The sequence below is a fragment of the Canis lupus genome, chromosome 30 (genome assembly GCF_011100685.1).
Source record: "Canis lupus familiaris isolate Mischka breed German Shepherd chromosome 30, alternate assembly UU_Cfam_GSD_1.0, whole genome shotgun sequence".
In the NCBI taxonomy this organism is placed as follows: Eukaryota; Metazoa; Chordata; class Mammalia; order Carnivora; family Canidae; genus Canis; species Canis lupus.
Window position 1 is genome coordinate 19,410,297 of NC_049251.1, and position 19,706 is coordinate 19,430,002.

Here is a 19,706-nt window from a genome sequence, read left to right on the forward strand (position 1 = left end):
TCAAAAGGTATATAGTACCGTTTTTAAAAAACTGTGTAATCAAAATGTGTGCAATATAAAATTTAAAAAATTACACGAATAAGCCCATTCTGTGAAAATAAAATTTCAAAATCAATTAGAATTAATGTATTCCAAGCCTTTATTTTAAACACATGGCATTAAACTTCATTCTTAAAAATTCAATTATTATAATGTGCCCTCTGAAGATTGAAGAGAAACACTATCTTTTCTAAAATGTTCACTTGAATAATTTTATATATATATATATATATATTTTTTTTTTTTAAATATAGAACATTGGAGGAAAATGTGAAAGGAGAAAAATAAAAATCACCCCAACTATTATCATCTTGAGGTAGAATGTTAATATTCAGCAAAATATTTTCCTATCATTTTTCTCATAGTGGCATATTCAAAGTAGCCTTCACTTAGTTTCTAAACTAACAACAGAATGCTTCAGGTCTGAGGCTGCCTCTCTAATTGTAAGTTTATAATATTATAAGTTTTACCTTCTATTTGAAGTGCTTTGCTGTGTTCAGATTGCTTTCCATAAGCCATCTTGTGGAGCATCTTTGCCTGAACCCTGGGAGGGAGCTCTGGACGCAGTATCTGAACACACGGTGCGAGGCCTTGGCCCTTAAACTTACATTCTTCCTGTAGTCTTTCCTCAGCAACACAGCCAGTAACTAACTCTGAAGAGTAGCAGAATCCCCACTTGCAAGTTTGAAAATATGATATTCCTTGGAAGGAAATAGATAATCATAAATATCACCAAGATTAATGCCAAAAGAGGAACACAGAATGATTCTTTAAATGAATTATTTATTACAACGACAAGGAAGATTCTGGACACACACAAATTAGTTGCTTGCTAATACAATTGCTATGCTTGTTACCTAAGGCTAAGTCAAGAAAGGATAAACACCTGTTCAAGAAGCTGCTGGTTTTGGGTTTTTAGCCGTGGTACCAAGAGGTTAGGGTCACCATGTGGTCAATCCAGTTAGTTGTGCGGCAACTTGCTATTTTAAGTTCTCCTTACAAGAGACATTGCTGAAACTTGCTGAACATTAGTTAATATAAAGAAATCATTTTAAAGATATTTTGTTTACTTATTTGAGAGAGACAGAACTAGGGAGAGAAAGCATGGGCAGTGTGGAGAGGTAGAAGCAGACTCCCCTCTGAGCCCAACACAGGGCTAGATCCCAGGACTCTGGGATCATGATCTGTGCCAAAGGCAGATGCTCAACTGACTGATCCACACAGATGCCCCAAGAAATCATTTTTAAACAGACTAGTGGATTTGTCTACATTTGCACATGGATATTAGAGAACATTATTTAAATGTCTCTAAAACTCTCATTTTCAGGAATTAAAAATTTAATAGTTAATGGTGTTGGCCTCCAGAATTCATATTGATAAAATATTATAATTAGTCATTTAATATTAATTATTAAATTTTAGCAATTGCAAAATGTGATGCCAAACAATTATTAAAAATCTCATTTAGTAATGTTATGGTTATGCCAGTTCTAATTTCCTGTATCTGGTGACTTATAACATATTTTTCAAGGATTCAATATTGGTTTCTTTAGACCTGGAAAATACTAAATATGGCAACTGTTTAAACTTATTTTTAATCTTCATTGAAAAGGAAATAATAAAGCATAGCTCTAAAAACAAAGATTATTTTTAATAAATATCCCAGAACTTGAACATTGAAGTAAGTTTTAACTATTAAAATTGTCCTCTTGAGACAATATATACATATTTGATATTGCCATCATCAAAAATGTTTTTTGGTATTCCTTCTTGTAATGGCCTTCAGAGTCTACACATAGCATGTAAGAAAATGTTTTTCATTGCTTTGGTTTCTACCTTCATTTTGAAACTTGTTCCAAGTAGCTTTGGACTATTTCCAATGGTGTGGTGGAGAGGGGGAGAGTATATACAATGATTTTCAAGGATGACAATTTTCCATGATTATTCATATTGACAATATTTTACTCTTTGAAGTACAACTTAAAAGTAATTTCAAGAAATGACATCATATTTTAGGGGGGAAAAAAGAACACAGGTCTATGTCTGCTTTACATCCAGGTCAGTTATTAATGAAAAGTTCCTTAATGGTAGAGACCATGCTATTCCAATGTACAGTTCTCTTATCACCCCATTGTGTCCCAGCATAGGACCTGATGCTGCTGCCCTCAAATATGTTTGTTAAATTGAAGTGAATAGAATTTCCCTATTAGATAGATAGATATACAGATCATTTATTTAACATTTTATTTCCATTTTTTATGGATTAGGTGATATTTGTATTTATATGCACACTAATAATCTTTTTTATGATTTTCTATAAATCCAGGAATTATACAAGTCACAACAAATAAATCAGATCACTAACGGTTTTAATAGATGAGCACTTTGTTCCTATTTATATTGTTTTGCATATTTTAGTTCAAGAATTCCTGCTAGTCAAACTTCTTTCTGGGAAAAGAATTACCAGAGTTTATGCTTAAAAAGCATCAATTGCAATGTGCTCTAAGTAGATATATATAGTTCACATCTATAAGGCCAACAAGATCAACGTTTGGCTAAAGACATTGGCTTCTATGTCATTAGAAGTCCAAATGAACCTGATCACACAAGATTGGTCCCTGTTATACTATCACTTATTTGGGCTAATTGATGACTAAATGGAACTGGCTATTTGTTGACAACATTTCATGCTTTGAAGAGATTTACTGCAGGGTGACTGATCCATATTAAAGCATATACTAAAACAAAATGTCCTAAGCTAACAAATCAAATAAATTTGGTAAAGTTTTAGATTAGATACATTGAGGCAGAATTAAATTTAGAAGCATTGTATTTTACAATATTTAAAAGAAATGTGGTTTTAATATTGTTTACATAATCCAGCAACTGAAAAGATGGAAGAAAATCTAAAACAGTGTTAAATTTGTGTCTGCAGACTGGCATTCCTTGTTGGAAATTCTAAAGGAAAGTAAGAAGCAGGAATGTAGAATGATTTTGACAATGATTTTCTAAAATTAGATCAATTCAGATAATTTCAATCAGTAATTATATTTTTATACACTCTTTCCAAAGTATTAGCAAATCTACTTAAAATCTAATAACTTGACCAATAACAGTATAGTTTTTATACAACAGTAAACAAATAGCATGTTTAGGTGTCATAGTTTGTCCAAATCTGATTCCTATAGATAAGATTCCATTTAGCACAGCTTGCAGGAGCACACCTTCGTTATCCATGAATGATGCCTTTGCTTACCTAGAAAGGAAACAGATGATCAGGTTATATGGTTAGGTAAAGAAAGACGAAAGAAAGGAAAGGAGGAAGAAAGCAAGAGAGGAATGAAAAAAGGGAAGGATGAAAGGAAGGAAGGGATGAGAAAAAAATGAAGGACAGAATTACCTATAGTTCCTATATTTTTTCTATCCTGAAATTTCAATGTTAATATAATAAAAAATATTCTTTCTTATATACTAGGATTCAGGTAAATATATTTTAATTGCATACATTATTAATATAGGTTGTTTTTTCTTTTAATTGCCAAGAAAGATGAAAGTTTTCAAAAAGATGACTTGGGCTTAAAATTAATAAATTTAAAGTATCTCAGTTGCTCTCAGAGAAACCCACAACTGCAATTTTAGGATCAAATGTTATAAATGTTAGTTGAAAACTGGTTTGAATTATAGAATCAAAAAAGCATTTAAATTTCAGACTACTTGGATGATTATTATTGTAGGCTAAAAAAATATCACTTGATTTAAATTATTTTGTCTAGCAAACATATTGGAGCACTGTATCTTAGTTAAGCACTTCTAAATACATTTAAATACATTTATATTAATGACATGACCAGGCATAGTAACCCCCACTCCTACTGGCAAAGACTCAAAAAGCTGGTTATTTGGTTTAGTTAAATGGGTGTGTGTGTGTGTGTGTGTGTGTGTGTGTGTGTGTTTAAGCCTAGAACTTTACATGTTTTTAAAAATTATTAGGTTGATGCTTAAATTTTTCCATTTGGGCAGCTTTTTAAAAATGTCGATATTATTAAACACAACTGAAGAAAGGGTTTATGTGTTTTTACTACTGAAATTGTTCTTACTCCTTCTAGAACAATTTTTTTAGCACTAACCCTAAGAAGTGTGTTCTCGATAGCTATGATTGATGGGCTGCTCACACATTACACATTTTTTCTGCTTCATGCATCATCATCAGCCATCTCCAGCACTCCAGTCCTGAATCTGTCCTACTTTCTGTTACCTGATTTTTGCTGTTGATTCATGAGCTAGAATAGTAAAAGAAAAAAAAAAAAAAAAAAGCCCTCCACCTTGGCTTTTCACAATGTAGTACATCCCCTGGAAACTGTGAGAAATCTAGTTTTGTTCATCAGATTCATGCAAATGCAATATTGATTGACAATGATGTATATAGATCTATACACATAACGTGCTATATAAAAACGACTAAAATGTTCTCTTAATGCCAGAATGCATACTGATTATAAACTACTTCGGAATGATGTGAAAACACTGATCTGAATGCCGTTTTTTTTTTTTTGGACTTTCAAGCTCTCTCTTGCCACTATTTTCAGCTGAAGCTGTTTAAATGTACTGTCCCTAGTGCACTAGCAAGTAAAATTCTTAATTTTCCAAGCCAATAGGGTGATAAAAGCTCAAGGTCTCTCATTAGCACTTGGATAAAAATCACGAATGTCACACTAAATTTTTTATCATCATGAGTGCAAAGATAAGGGACAAGGAACACTTTTTATTATATTCTGGAGAATAGGAATTGAGCTTTCATCACTGTGCATGAAGCAGTTAACAAGAAGTTAACCAGCAAAAGACTGCACTATTTTTGTGATAGCATCTTTCAGATTCAGAAGTGATGAGGCTTTAAAGAGCCAAAGAAAGAAAGCCTAATGGCCCTAAAATCTGAAAAAAGGGGAGCTGTAAGTTCACAATGTTGCCTCAGTGCTTCTATTACTAGACATCAAAGATATTCCCACAGGTTTTGGGAATGTATAAATGCCAGTGAAGAAGCAAGTAGACTTCACAGAATCTAAGTCAGAAACTTCAATCTGGGATTCACCTGTGAGTCAAAACTCTTTGCTAATGAATTATTCCAAAGAAAAGACACTGCTGAGGGAGACCTTAACCTATCAGACAAGACCTCCAGGTTCACTAGCAGGGTCAGAGTAACAAGAATGCTCTAGTCTAAAGTTGCTTTGCCAACCTTAATGGACTGCAGGCACTCACCTGGGTATACAGCTTGAACCAATAAAGAGATCACGATGGCATGATGAATAGGTAGAGTGCTCTAGAGATCAGGTGAACAACCACTCCACCAGCCCTCTAAATTGTGACCTAGTTGCACACTCTGGCCCATTTACAAATGGGTCTTCCTAGTCAACTCAGTGCTGGAGAAGCAGCGATCTCAATGGAAAAATACACAGTCTGCAGATTGAGTTCAAGACCCATTGCATTCAAAGATAATCAACGCATAAAGTCAGTCTTATTTTTTACATAAACTTAAAAAGTTTGGTTTCATTAATGACATTTTAAAATGTATCAATGTTTAGAAAACTTTAACTTCACCTTTAAAGAAAGTAAAACTATTATGGTTTTTCTGTGCTTTACTATCCTTTTGCTCTCTGCCTACGTAAATGAATTGGTATCTGCCATATGAAGCTCTAAGAGCAAAGGAAAAGGATGTTCAGGGGATTTGCAAAGAAAATATTTTATTTGGAAAGGACAATATGTGAGGCGATATTCTTGAACTGTGCTTGGATGGGAAAATGATTTTTTGTTTTCATTTTCTATATGCTATTTGAGCAACTGGTTTGTTCATTAAAAATGATGTAATAAATATATTAGTCATTTAGAGTTGCATAGATAAAACCATGTAAGGTCAATATCCATTAAAGCTAGAAGACTGACCACATTCAACTTTGTAACAGGGAGGATTTTGCATGTACATGAAAATATTAAAAGGACTTTTGAGTGAACCACAATATGCCAGGTGAAAATGGTAAGAACAATGCGTTCAGATTTGAATGCACTCCTCTCCATATAAGGAATAACGGATATACCAATGCAATTACATACGTAGCTACTGAAGTCCCTCTGTTGGTTTGATGACACCTTCCCAAAGCTTATCCCTTAAAGCTCCCAAATTTTGCCCTCTCTTCTAACAGAGCATGGTTAAATGTACTTTCCAGAGGAATCCCACTTACACATGGTAAATAGAGGTAACTAAACAACTAAAGTAATGTTTATAGTTTTGGAGCCTCTCCATTTGAATGACTTGGTATTTTTTCATTAATTTTTGGATGCTGGGAAGTGGACAGTCCTATTTTCACAGTGCAAGAAAGTCCCTGCATGCCACCAATTTCACATATCTTCCTTCGTGTTCAGTTTTAAGAATTTTCCCTCTCAAATGCTCATACTTCAAGGAAATGCACTCTCTCATCAAAATCTTTCTTACTAAACAAGCACCTCTGTCAGAAGTGTCTTAATTTCTTATCACAGAATTTTATCCACACGAGGAGCAATAAATAATTCATGTCATTGCCTCTTTGTTGTGTGTCCCTGAACTGCACAGAGCTGGAAGGCTGACAGCTGTGTCAGGACAAGCACCAAAGATCTGACATGACAAGTGACTAACAAGTTTCTTTCAGTTCATAGTGAAAGAAGACAATGGCCCAAAGTGCAGAAAGAAATCCTGAAACAAAATAAAACTGCTTCTTTCTTTTTACCTAAGTGTTTGCTATGAGCTTATTTCCAACCCACAAGCCCTGGTCATTTTATAGGACTGCCCAGCCCCCTTTATTCCTCACACTCGCTTGGCCATTTACGCCTGGCCACGGATCAATATGAGCAATTCTTGGAGAAATACGATGTCTCCATGACAACCAAGCCACAAATTCTCAGTGGAAGGCAGTGAGACCAGTAGTGAACTCTCCAGAGGTTTCTAGGCCTATAAGGCAAGATGTCTTAAAATGCAGGAATGGACAGAGGAAAAAGCCAGAGTAATTCATTCTTTATTACCAGTTTAATGATGTCCGATGTATAGAACAGTACTCACTTTTTAAGTTAAGATTCTTTATCAGTACCTATCTTTTCTAATTAATCTTTGTTTTGATAGACCCTTTTGTTTCTATCAATCAGGTAAACCCTGTAATATTTGAATTTTACTACAATTCCCCTCATATTGAGGGATGACTGAAATTTATTCTACTTTTGAAAAGACATAAAGCCAGTCTGTCCTTGCCGAAAACAATGAACACTTAGGTAAAGGCTCAACTCACAGGTTTAACTGCCTAGGATGGATAGAAAACTGTTTACTAAGACAGTTTAAAAATCTAGTCAAAATTAGGTCATTTTTGTCAAAACTAGAAGCAGTTTTAAAATAATTTAATAGAAATGTGATGCTATCACCGCCATCTCCCTTTTAGAGTGGGACTAACCTACATTTGTTTTTCAGATTTTATGGCAGGAGGTGGGCTTAATATTTTGATAAAAATTTCTGTCAGTGAAAAAGATGCCATTTCTCAGTTCCATGGGATGCTAAAGCAGAAGTGTGGTTGAGAACAGACACACGGCAGCAGTTCATCTTTTGAGGAATCTTGGTGTAGTGGAGGGAACTGAAATACAATGCCATCGCCACTGGGCCTATTGGGGTTCCGAGATGACTTAGGGGACCTGACATAGATTGCAGGCTGCACCTTTCACTGAAAATTAAATCTCAGTAGCTCTCCTCGGGGAAGGATCAGGGGACTGTTTGCAGCTGCCCCCTGTCAGCGAAGGCTACAAGATTTGGAAATCTCTTAACTAAGCTGACAGGCCACAGAGAGGATGAATCAAAAATCTGATACAAGGATCAGCACACAAAGATGCAAGAGGGTCGAGGGTACACAGGCAGCCAGAGAAAACAGGAAAGGAAAACGTTTGGTGGGGGGAGATAGTTAACTCTTTCACTCATGGTAATAAGGTCCCTTCTAGCACCTTATGACTTTGTACTGATCCGGGAATGTCATTCAACTTTCACAGGATTTTTTTTTTCCCCTTTTGCTTAATTAGTTGTTAAAGACTAGACATGTTTCGAAACAAGACAAGAACAGAAAGAAAAATCCCTGCTTAAGGGTTTCTGGCCTCTATCCTTCTGCTACATCTCTATTCTTTCTACAAAGAAAATACAAACCTAAGTAACTTGGGACATGGGTAAATTTTATGGCACGAGGAAGGGTTATTACTTCCTTTTGTTTTGTTTGTTCTCAACAGTTGACGTGTCCCTGAGTCCATTACTGTTCTGCTAAAATCCTTGCGTCCCCGTTAGAATGCTGTCTCTGTTTAGAAAGGCAAATAGCTTGCAATGATGGTAATCTGTGTCTCTTTAACTCTCCACTTCCGCTTGATCCCATTACGTGAATATTTAAAATGCTACCATTTCTCCAGTTTTCAATCTTGGCCTCTCTTAACCAGGTTAGCCTAAAAATTGATGATAATGAACTAATAGTGTCAGCTTCCCTTCTCGGTCATAAAGCCTTTGTACTTCCTCCAACTGAATTCTTGATGAGAGAGGAAAAGGTAACAGCCCCACACTGTGACCCCTGGAGGTGACCATTCATTTGACAGTGCAGCTGCTAAGAGCAAACGGCATCACAATGTCCTCCCTGCCACCCCCTTCCAAGGACCCCAAAGCTGTGTCAAATTTATCATTTTATACTTGACTATTTTTAAATGACTTTCACCTGGACTCTCAGACTCTTCCAAGACACATCTGTCAGGCATGTCCTCAGTGTCTTGGAAGTTTGCCGAGTTTGAGTTGCTGTCATGCTTGACCGGACTGACTGCAGCTATTAAAAAAAGAGAGAGAGAGAAAGAGAGAGAAGAAAGAGAGCGATGAAAAAATAGTAATAAACACTATTAAAACATTTCCTTTCAGTTGCCCAGATATTTCCAGGGACACACTATGTAAACACAAATAATAAATTGAAATAAAATGTATCCTCTAAGTATGTATTGGCAGACATGTAATTAGTTGAAAAATCTATAGATGAGACTTTATCTTACAAGAAAAATAAGTTCATGGCATCAGCTTAAAAGCTACAAAGTAACAAAGTGATCCTCCAAAGTAGAAATCGTATTTTTAATGCATAAATCTAAAACAATATACTCAATTAACAGCCATAGGACACAGACAGAAGAATATCAGGCTGGTTAGTTAGAAAGAGCCACTCTGCATGGGTGCAGTGGTTCATTTTGTCACACAAATCACAGCTGATGAACACTTTCTATGCATTTTGTTACTTCTTCATCAAATGAGAAACCAAACACCAAAACAAACAACAAATAAATAAAAGCCCTATGCAAATAAAATTAAAAATACAGAATAAATACTTGGCAAATGATTAATAAGGAGGGCCAATGTTTTTAATGATGACTTTAGACAACTTGTCATTATCTTCTGAATAGAAATATGAATAGGAACAGGAACGAGTACAGAAATCTAAAATTTCCTATAAACACATTACACCACCAGCTCCATTAGAGAAACAGACTCAAGTTTCCACATTTTTTTGCACAAGTTATAATACTTGGTCTAAATTATCTCCCTAAGTAACATATTTCCATGTTCTATTTGTTCAAGGAGTCACTTGTCAGGAAAAGTGGACATTGCCTTCATGAAAAAACTCAGTGAAGAACAAAACAAAGCAAGCCCACAATAATATAAATTATGTCATACTTACTTGTCTGAGGCCAAACAACATAAATATGTATATTATTGACTACTGCTAATTTTATCTATTGCAAATTGCTGCAGTAAACACTACTACTGTCTTTTCAGGTCTTGATAACACACACAACATATTATTTATAGGCCATAAATGTAAGAAAGGAAATATATAAGCCTTACATGAAATGATATGTTTGTTGGCACAGGGGAGTAGGTCTGGCCACTGTTCCTAAACCTCCATTAGGAAATGACAGAGCAAAGGCTGGAGGCTGTGTCACTTCACATCCATACTCAATAAGTGATACAAAGGAGCACACCCAAGGTCCAAAGCAGTGTTAGCAGAGCTCACACCTCTAACATTCCTCATCTTATTTCCATGGAATGTATACAGCATTGGTGACCATAACTTGAAGCCCAACATACACACTTTAAAGGAGACTAGTAACATAATTCTGGTCCAAATAATTCTCTTGAGTTTCACCAGTCCTCTCAGAACACAGATAGTTCTCCTCTGTTCTCTGAAAGTGTGAGCATAGAGTTTGAAATCACTGCTTCTCTGAAGCCTTTTATTTGAAAACAAAACATGGGAAAAATGTATGATATTCTGGCATTTAAATCCCCCCCCCCAAAAAAAAATTTAAGTAGGTACCATGTCTGTTTTATGCACCTTTATCTGCCCTGGGCTATAGGAGGTATTCTTAAAGGATTTGTGGAATGAATGAGTGAACAAATGAATGAAGCAGAGGTATCACGCTAGATGTCCTCCTGATCCAAGAGGATATGTGCTTTGAATTATCTTCAATTAGATCCATTCAGTTTTTTGTTTAGGTCCACTTGAGATAATTTGTAAAATGATGGTGCGGGTTAGTTTGTAATTTGGAGGAGAGACACATATGGCCTAAGTCCTAAGTAGTTATTGGTGTAGCTGCCTTTAATTTTTCTCAGTTTAGATCATACAAATTATTTTTGAATCCATCGATTTTTGTAACATGTTGAAGTGGATAATTAAATGCATCAAAGTCACGGAAAACTATATTACACTGGGCAAGATTTACTGGACTGTTTTTTTTTTTTTAAATTTTATTTATTCATGAGAGAATAAATTTTTCTCTTTCCGTAAAGAGAGGCAGAGGCATAGGCAGAGAGAGAAGCAGGCTCCCTGTGGGGAGCCCAATGGTGGGACTTGATCCCAGGACCCCTGGATCACGACCTGAGCCAAAGGCAGATGCTCAACCACTGAACCACCCAGGTGCCTTAGGACTGTTTTAATAATCTTTATTTCTATATAGTTAATTTCCTGAACTATTTGCATTGATATTTATAATAGGGAATGAATCCTACAGCTAAATCTGTTATTAACAACCAGTGAGTTAGCATCTGTGTTTATTTGGGCAAATGCATTCCACTTGTCATCCCATACATTGTTCTTTCATAATTTAAAACTTTCATCCACTCATTGATTTGCTTATTCTTCCAGCAAGACTCCATTCTAGACATAGGACCCTCAAGAAGGAAGAGAACATGGTATTAGAACAACAAAGTAAATGCCTGTAACAGTTTCCAGTGGCAAAAAAGTGGTCCCAGGAGGAACTGACATCCCAAACCTCTCAAGAAAGTCAGAAAGTTAGATGTAGTTGTAGCTGCATGATCTTCATTATACTCATACTAGTAGGTACCATGAAATTCTTTTTGTCTCTGATTTTGGAGGGTGTCATTTGTGGGGGGGAGGGTGTAGGAGAATAGAAAGGATTATTCTTAAGGTATTTTGCTTAATTACATTTTGGCTTCCAAATTTGAGATGGTACAAGATTTGTCATTTTTACTGGCTAATGTATAGAATATCTGGTTCAATTTACTATAGAAGAAATACCTACATTCTGTCAATTGGGAGCAGTGGACACTGGAGAGGTTAATTATTGCCATTCCACTTTTTTTTTCTTTCTTTCCTTTTTTTCTTTTGATAAGCCAATCTTTGCAATTGTTCTTTTGGGTGTTTTCTGTGATGTTTCATCATTAAACTCTGACATGATGTGTGACTGAGGCTTCCTTAATGAATCATTTCAAAAACAATGAAATCAACAAGTATTGATCTAGTGCTTACTATGGGTAGAGCTCTGTGCTAGACTATGTGAAGGGTAAAAAAAATAAAGGCACTTTTAATGTGCCCTCATACAACTTGTGATCTAGTTGAGGTATACTGAAAAGTAACCAATAGGAGTGTTTGAGACAATATTCCAAGAGTGACATAGTTTTTAGGAATGCAGAAGTAATTCTGCAATAGGGGGATTGGGAAATGAATTTTGAATTAGATATCCTTGAAAAGGAATATGGGCAGCCCAAAGGGAGCTTATTCAAGGCAAAAGAAAGAAGGTATGAACCCAGGCATGGTAAAAAAAAAAAAAAGTACATTAGCCCCAGTGTCACAAATGTATTTAACAGAATGTTGCTGCCTACTTTATGCATTTTTAATGAATTCTCCTAACGTTGTCTCTTTGAGCTTTTCCTAAATTGCTGTTGTGGCTAATTCTTCTCACCTGTAGAAGTTAGCTATAGACAGGTTTTTCCTTGCCCTAAATAGTCAATAATTTGATCTTTACTGATGGTGGGCCCATTTATCACAGTAAGTTGTCCTTTCACTATACATATTGACTTTTATTTATCAATACCAAAGTCCATTTGTAGCTCATCACTAAAGTTCTTGGATATTTTCAGTAGTTTTTGAAGATGCATTTTAAAGCTTGGCAGAGAGATACTTTTGACATCGATATAGTGCAAATGATTGTTAGGTTCATTCTTAACTTAAAATCAACTGTTTATTTCCTCTGTAATGGATTCTGAAATAGTCCACATTTGGGAGATGAGGGGCAAAAAAGACAAACTCTTCTTGACAGTTCTACCACTGAGAGATGTAAAGCTATTCCATTTACTCATCACATACCTCAAAATATTGACAACTGAAAGGCCAGTGTGCTAAATATCTTTGTAATATCTTTAATAGCTAAATAGAAACGTCCATGTACTTTGTATGGATGTATTTGACTATCATGTGTTTAACTATGAGTATGATTCTAACAGCCTAAAGAAATGAATGGTTCAGCAGCAGAAGAAAGCCAGAGAAAGACAAAGACACTATAGAAAGATTAATGTAAGACAATGTAGTGACAGGGTCATTAGTGGTTATGCTTCTTCACCCCCTTCTATTCTCTAATTTGGTTTCAGTTAACCTCTGAAAATTCCCACTTTCCTTTGTCATCATTTGCAGAAAGATGATATTAGTTCTTTAAAGTGGCAAGGCCTAGACTGCAAACAATTCCAAGAACTATTCCCTCCGACCCCAACAAGGGAATGATCACTGAAAAAATGTTCATTCACCTCCACATACAGCAGCTGATTCTTCCAACCAAGCCCAGTACTATAGACTAAATAGAGCCCTTGTTAAAAATCCATATCATTTACAGTGTGAATAAAATCTGCACTGCAAATAATGTTTTCAATACAATGACTTATGAATGATTTAAAAATAGATCCCATCCATCATACGTATGGACTTTTTGGAAGTATTGGGGATATTTATAGAAACCCATTAATAAAAAGATATAACAGTTTGAAATTCTAGTCTGAATAGAATAAACCACTTTAGTAGCAGATAAAATTCAGAAAAAATCTTAATCACATCTTATTCAAGGGTATAAAGTAATGTACAAGTTGCAGTACTCAGGAAAGACTAAAAGACCTCTCAGATCTGTTGAATGAGCGGCTGAGAAGCCAAGCACCTGAGTTCAAACCTAGTAGCTCAATATCGTGGCCAAGAGTTGATTACTTCCTTGGTTGATCATTTAGGTCTCTTTTCAACCTTTTTTTAAAAAAGATTTTATTTATTGATTCATGAGACACACACACACACACACACACAGAGAGAGAGAGAGAGAGAGAGAGAGAGAGAGAGAGAAGCAGAGACACAGGCAGAGGGAGAAGCAGGCTCCATGCAGGGAGCCCGATGTAGGACTCCATCCTGGGACTCCAGGATCACACCCTGAGCCTAAGACAGACACTCAACTGCTGAGCCACCCAGGCATCCCTCTCTTTTCAATCTTAAGGCATCATTATGAATCAACTGAAAAACAAACAAACAAATAAACCAAAAAAAACAAAAACTTTCTACAGGCTTAGAAGAAAGAAAAGCTACATTAAACTCAAGAAGTAAATACTAATGCAATACTCACAGATCACCAAAGACTACAATATATTTTAGATTAGAGGGAGACAAAATCAATGAAAAGACAAAGTGGTAACACCATATTTATAAACAAAAAGGATGTCATTTGAATAGACCCCAAATTCACTTCACAAAGTGGTTCTCTCAGGATAGATGTCTTATAAGATAAACATATCTACCTAAAGAACTATGTACTTATTACCCTTACTTTAAGAGTATCTACTGAGATAATCAAGTGATAGGACCTCTTGATTATATTTGAATAGCAAAAGCTGCATCCTGCATCAGGTTTCAGGCTGATTTTGTATCAGTGTGGACTGGAACCTGGGGAAAAAATCATATAAAGATGTCCAGAATTAAATAAAATATCTGATACTTCTTTGTAACTAATTACTGTCTTATGGACAAGTTCAACAAGATGAATTAACATTAGACTTATGTGTTTTTGCTATCTTTCTGCAATTGTAATCAGACATGGGATATTATTTTCTGGATGACATTTTCTAGTATGAATTGCTTTAAAGATGACATTTTCAACTGGTAAAGAAATAAATTTTCCAAAATGTTGTGAAGAGTAACTATTATTTTGCTATCCTTACTAGATGTATAGAATTAAAGTTGCTATTTTATTTAAATATTTTGGGGATATATGTGTATTATACACACACACAGAGACACACACACAGGATCAAATCCTATTTGACTATTTAGTCTAAGGGGGAAAAAATCTATCTATAGCTAACTTCTACAGGTGAAACGCATGGCTGGATCAGCCAGCTATTTGCAGGAAGGAAAATATAAGTGATGAAAAAGATACCTAATTAATGAATCTTTATTTTTTATAGATTTATTTATTTATTTGTTTTAAAAGATTTATTTATTCTAGAGAGAGAGTGTGTGCAGAAGGGAGGGGCCAAGGGAAAGAGAAAGAGAGAATCTTAAGCAGGCTCCATGCCCAATACATAGCCTGACTCAGGGCTCCATTCCATTACCCTGAGATCATGACCTGAGCCAAAAACCAAGAGTTGAGCATTTAAACAACTGAGCTACTCAGGTGCCACATAATGAATCTTTTTAAACAATGCTTTACTCTTCCCAGATATATAAATTCCCCCATCATCCAGGGTGTTTGAGCAATGGGATGCTTTGGTAAGGCTGATAAACACATGAGCACATATCTAGCCAATTGCAAGGCACAGGGCATGTACTCAGAGTACTTCTGAAATGACTGATTGAAACTGCTAAGGAACATTCCTAAAAATTAAAATCCAATGATTAATTTCACTTGTAGTTTAAGAAGAAAATCTTAAGGTTAGGCCTAGAGTTTACAGCTCAAACAAACCAAATAACCCCATCATCTATTATTAATGTCACAGGCAGTCTGCCTAAAGAAGGAGGCCCTCTCTGCCTTATTTCTGAATGAAAAATAAAATTTTTCACTGTTTAGCACCCACATATATGTATTCATTGGAGCAAAAATGAGTATCAATAATTTCAGTATAGACATGAACTTTTGAGTTCCTGGGGACAAATATGTTGTACTGGACAAAAGTTCAGTTAATAGGACCAGAATATCTGTTGTTTTTTAAATTCCACCTTTGGTCCTAATAGTGTAACTTCATGACCTTGAGCAAGTCATTTCACTCTCCTGGACTCAGGTCCTTTTATCAATAAAATGAGAGAGTTGGACTGGACAATTTTCTTGACATCTTCTGGCTCTGAGACTCAAATATTCCTCCAGTTAAAAATCCAAGTCCAACCTACCACTCAGTATATCATTGAACAGTATACCAGGATGATAAGTGGCTACTACACTAGCCTTGGCGATAGTAAGGACTTCTGAAGCTCTTTCTGAATGAAGTAAGATTGATATTTTTCTACAAGTGGCAGTGTCCAGTCTGACTGAGGGACAGAGGACATCAAGGCAGTTTCAGAGGGATACTTGGGTAGCTGCACTGCTAGTGAGGCAGCCCTACAGAAAGAGGGCCAAGAAAGGACCGAGGCTACAGTATGGCCACTTCTGAAAAAAAACTGACTTGTTGGGATAGAAAAATATCTGTCAGATGTTTACCAATGGTACAAAACACATTGTTAAAACCAAATCTTTTAAAAAATACGTTATATCTTATCCTTTTTAGAATCATATTTATGTAATTAATTTCTTTAAACAACCCCTCTCTTCATTAATCAGCTTGGAAAATATGAACTTCAATACAAGATAAATCATCCTAAATGAAATTAAGTGGGTCCATGTAATAATTGCAAGAAGCACCAATGCAGTGGATGAGACCTGGCTTGGACGTTACATGGTCTGAGTTAGGTTAGGCTTCATGTGCACTAGACTCCTCTGAGGATGGGCTCCATCTTGGCTTTGGGGCCAGAGACATGAAGAGGTTCTCAATTATTATTTGTTAAATTAATGTAGAGGTCGGTGTTCCTGTGGAATTGTATTTTCCTCAAGTCAAATCTCTTAAAGGGCAACTCTTTCTATTCCTTTTGTATGTAAGGATGGGGCCCATGAAGTCATTTGTCTTAGTCAAGCCTGACATGAAAACCAACTCTAATCAAATTATCTAAACTCTCAGACTGAAACAGACTATAGGGACAGATTGCAGGTAGCATGGAGAGGGTCCGGCAGAGAAAATGTGTAAGGTAAGTTGGGAATAGGAAAGGAGAATAACAGGCAATGATGCAACTCTTTCTTCTCTTTCTGCTGCATTTCCTCAGTCCCCATAAGGGTAAATCTTGAGTTATCAGTGAGAGTCTTGCCTGGATTTCTTTACGTACTCCTTTAGAGTAACCATTTTGTTGGCAAGCAGTGTTCCCAAGAGAGGTGGTAAGCAGGTGAGCAGGAACCTTTTTTTAAAACATCAAATCAAAATAATTTCCTCAACTTTGGTCCTTGAACATTATTTAATAAATTCAGAGTGGAAATAACTCCAGGAAATATTACTTATTATTATTTCTTATAGTTATGTATCATTTGGTAAGGAAGATAATTTCTGGATGCAAGAAATGAGCTGGTCAAATCAGCAAGCTCAATCCCAGCTTTCTTTGCTAAACCAGAGAGATAATTATTCAAGACAAAGAGATTCAGGGACATCTTATCTGAAAGGACTCTGTCATCACTAAAAGGAAGTATAGGTGATGGATGAGTTCTAAGAATGTATAGAAATTAACTCTCACACTCTTCATGCATCCAGGTTCTGCAAAAGTCATTTGACTTTTCTCATAAGGACCAAATCCTATGGTAAATACACAAATGCATTAATTTTACTGTTCAGAAGTTCAAGAAGTTGAAGGCAGGAATAGATTTCAAAGACACAAACAAATATATCCCTACATATTGGTAAATTGAAGAACAGTCAATTATGGGAGAATTCTAAGAGGAAATTTATAGTAAACTTCCAAGCCTGCATTTGAAAATTTAGAAGGTCAGGAAAACAAAAGAGTCACTTCAATCAAAAGAGCATCAAGCTAGCATTTGAGACTAGAGATAAACGTGATTTATATATGAACTTAAGATAAGGATTCCCAGCAGAGGGCAATTTAAAACACAGCAAAGTCCACAGTTCTCCATAAGGAAAATACCAAAAACATTTTTCTCTTGAATCACTAGGAGGAGGAACTGTCAAATGGCCCCACCATTGGAATTCATAAGAGCAGCAACCCTTCCATAGGCCGAACCTAAGATGACACCATCAGCTTGGGGAGAATGGTTGGCAGGCAGTCTCAAATTCCCAGCTGATAGTAGTCTCTATCTCAGGGGAAAACATTTGTCTCAGATGGTTAATCAAGTGTCAGAGCTCTTTCATCTCCTAGATAGGAAATGGAAAATAAGGAAATCAAATTATCTAGACTACGCCTTAGTTTTCTAGTTCTTTGTCAACATTAAGAAGGATGCAAGGAACAAAAGGTCTAAGTTACCACATTTTGTATCATTAGACTTGGTTACTCCGAAAGTGATTTATTTTTTTTGAACAACATCAAATGGTATGTTAGTGTATTCAAGACCTTACTGAAATTGAATGGAAGATATGCTTGGATGCTAATAATGTGCTTAACCACTGTATTATAATATAATCGGTAGCAAGCATCACTCTCTCACACAGGCACTCACACAAGACAGAGAAAACATAGGTGGTCTGTTGGGATTGATTGCTTCTTACGGTCATGCATATAAAATGTAGCCATTTCAAAAATATTAACTTTGCTGGGGGATAAATCATTAAAAGATGCCTTCTCAAATCCTCAAACTGAGTCACTGCATAACATTCAGTATTTGTACTAATATCTTTAAGAGATGGTTGCCCAAAATATAGAAATGCCCTTGATAAGAAGAGACTCTCATTTTGATACTAAGCAAGCCAGTGGCACCTATAAATAAAGGGAAAGAGAAACAAACCTAAAGAAAGCAATGTTTAAAGAGCAAACATGCATGTAGATAAAAGGAAACCAGTTACTCAGATATGATGAGACTTTCAGAAAGCTACGTTCAATACAAAAAAGGTGTTATCATAATTACAGAGCTAAGTAATAGGTAACAAAAGGTAAGGGACAGATATGTCTAGATAAGACAGTGTAAAACAGTGTCACAGATCAGTGTAAAATATTCCTTACTAAATTTTTACAAATTGTTTGGAAGAATACACAGGAAAATATCCGGGACTACAGACAACACTAAGAGTTCCTGAGTTGTGAAATATGAGACCGATTAGATTAACTATAGAAAACAATTGCAAGGCTGAATCACTGGGAATACATGCTGTGTACACATGTCAGTGTAGTAAATTCTGGGAACCATTTAAAGGAAACATGATCCAAGTTTTACAAGTATATGTAACAAGAACATGGCTCTGAGCTATCATTGACTGTGACTCAAGGACATTAGGCCAATGTAAAAATATAGGCAAATGGTTAACAGAAGGCGGGCACTTTAGGAAAGGGATAGTCAACACAATAAACCAACCATAAGAAAACCAACAAACGAGCCCAGCAGGCCTCTGGATCAGGTCCCCTGTATGTGCCTCCAGAGACTGTAGCCAATACAGGACACAGTGATATTTAAGAGGCCAACCAAAGGTCTGGGAAGAATTAGCGGGAAGGACAATCTACATCATATCAGAGCATTTCAAGAAGAAATTAGGAAGACCAAGACTCCAGCATGGAAGTAAATCTGAAGAGGAACGTGACTGATATTTGTAAACTCATCAAGAAGTTATATACACCTATGACTGCCATTTTTTCACCTCTAGTTCATCTAACCCCTCAAGGTAATTCTACTCTTACCCTACTTTCCAGTGCCAGAGTCACTCCTCTATTTTAATAGCCTGATAAGACATGTGTCTCCCTCTAGTAACTCTTTAAACTGAGGTGACTCATATCCCTAAAACCAGGATCTGATCATGTAGCTTCTGCATAGAAAAATCTGCAAGCGCCTCTGCTCAGTTGGCAATGGGGAATTCAGGGAGTCATGGATTTGAATACCTTTATAATGTAGTCTCAGTGCACATTTATTTATTTATTTTTAAGATTTTATTTTTATTCATGATACACACACACACACGGCGGGGGAGAGAGAGAGAGAGAGAGAGGCAGAGACACAGGCAGAGGGAGAAGCAGGCTTCATGCAGGGAGCCCGACGTGGGACTCGATCTCGGGATCGAGCCTAGGATCACGCCCTGGGCTGAAACTGGCACTAAACCACTGAGCCACCTG

At 36.1% G+C, this 19,706-nt stretch overlaps 1 protein-coding gene across 4 annotated transcripts in view; it reads right to left on the bottom strand.

The window, feature by feature from the left end:
• Positions 1 to 354: 354 nt before the first annotated feature.
• The window catches only part of WDR72 (WD repeat domain 72), a 220,893-nt gene continuing 201,541 nt past the window's right edge, over positions 355 to 19,706 (bottom strand). For 3 of the 4 annotated variants that reach the window (XM_038580460.1, XM_038580459.1, XM_038580462.1), the window contains 2 exons: positions 8,787 to 8,891; positions 355 to 740 (listed from right to left, as the gene is read on the bottom strand). In XM_038580460.1, coding sequence (XP_038436388.1) covers positions 457 to 740; positions 8,787 to 8,891 — 389 coding nt within the window. In that variant the 3' untranslated portion in view covers positions 355 to 456. Of the gene's footprint in view, positions 741 to 802; positions 3,296 to 8,786; positions 8,892 to 19,706 lie in introns of those variants that run through there. The other variant, XM_038580461.1, reaches the window with a different exon arrangement.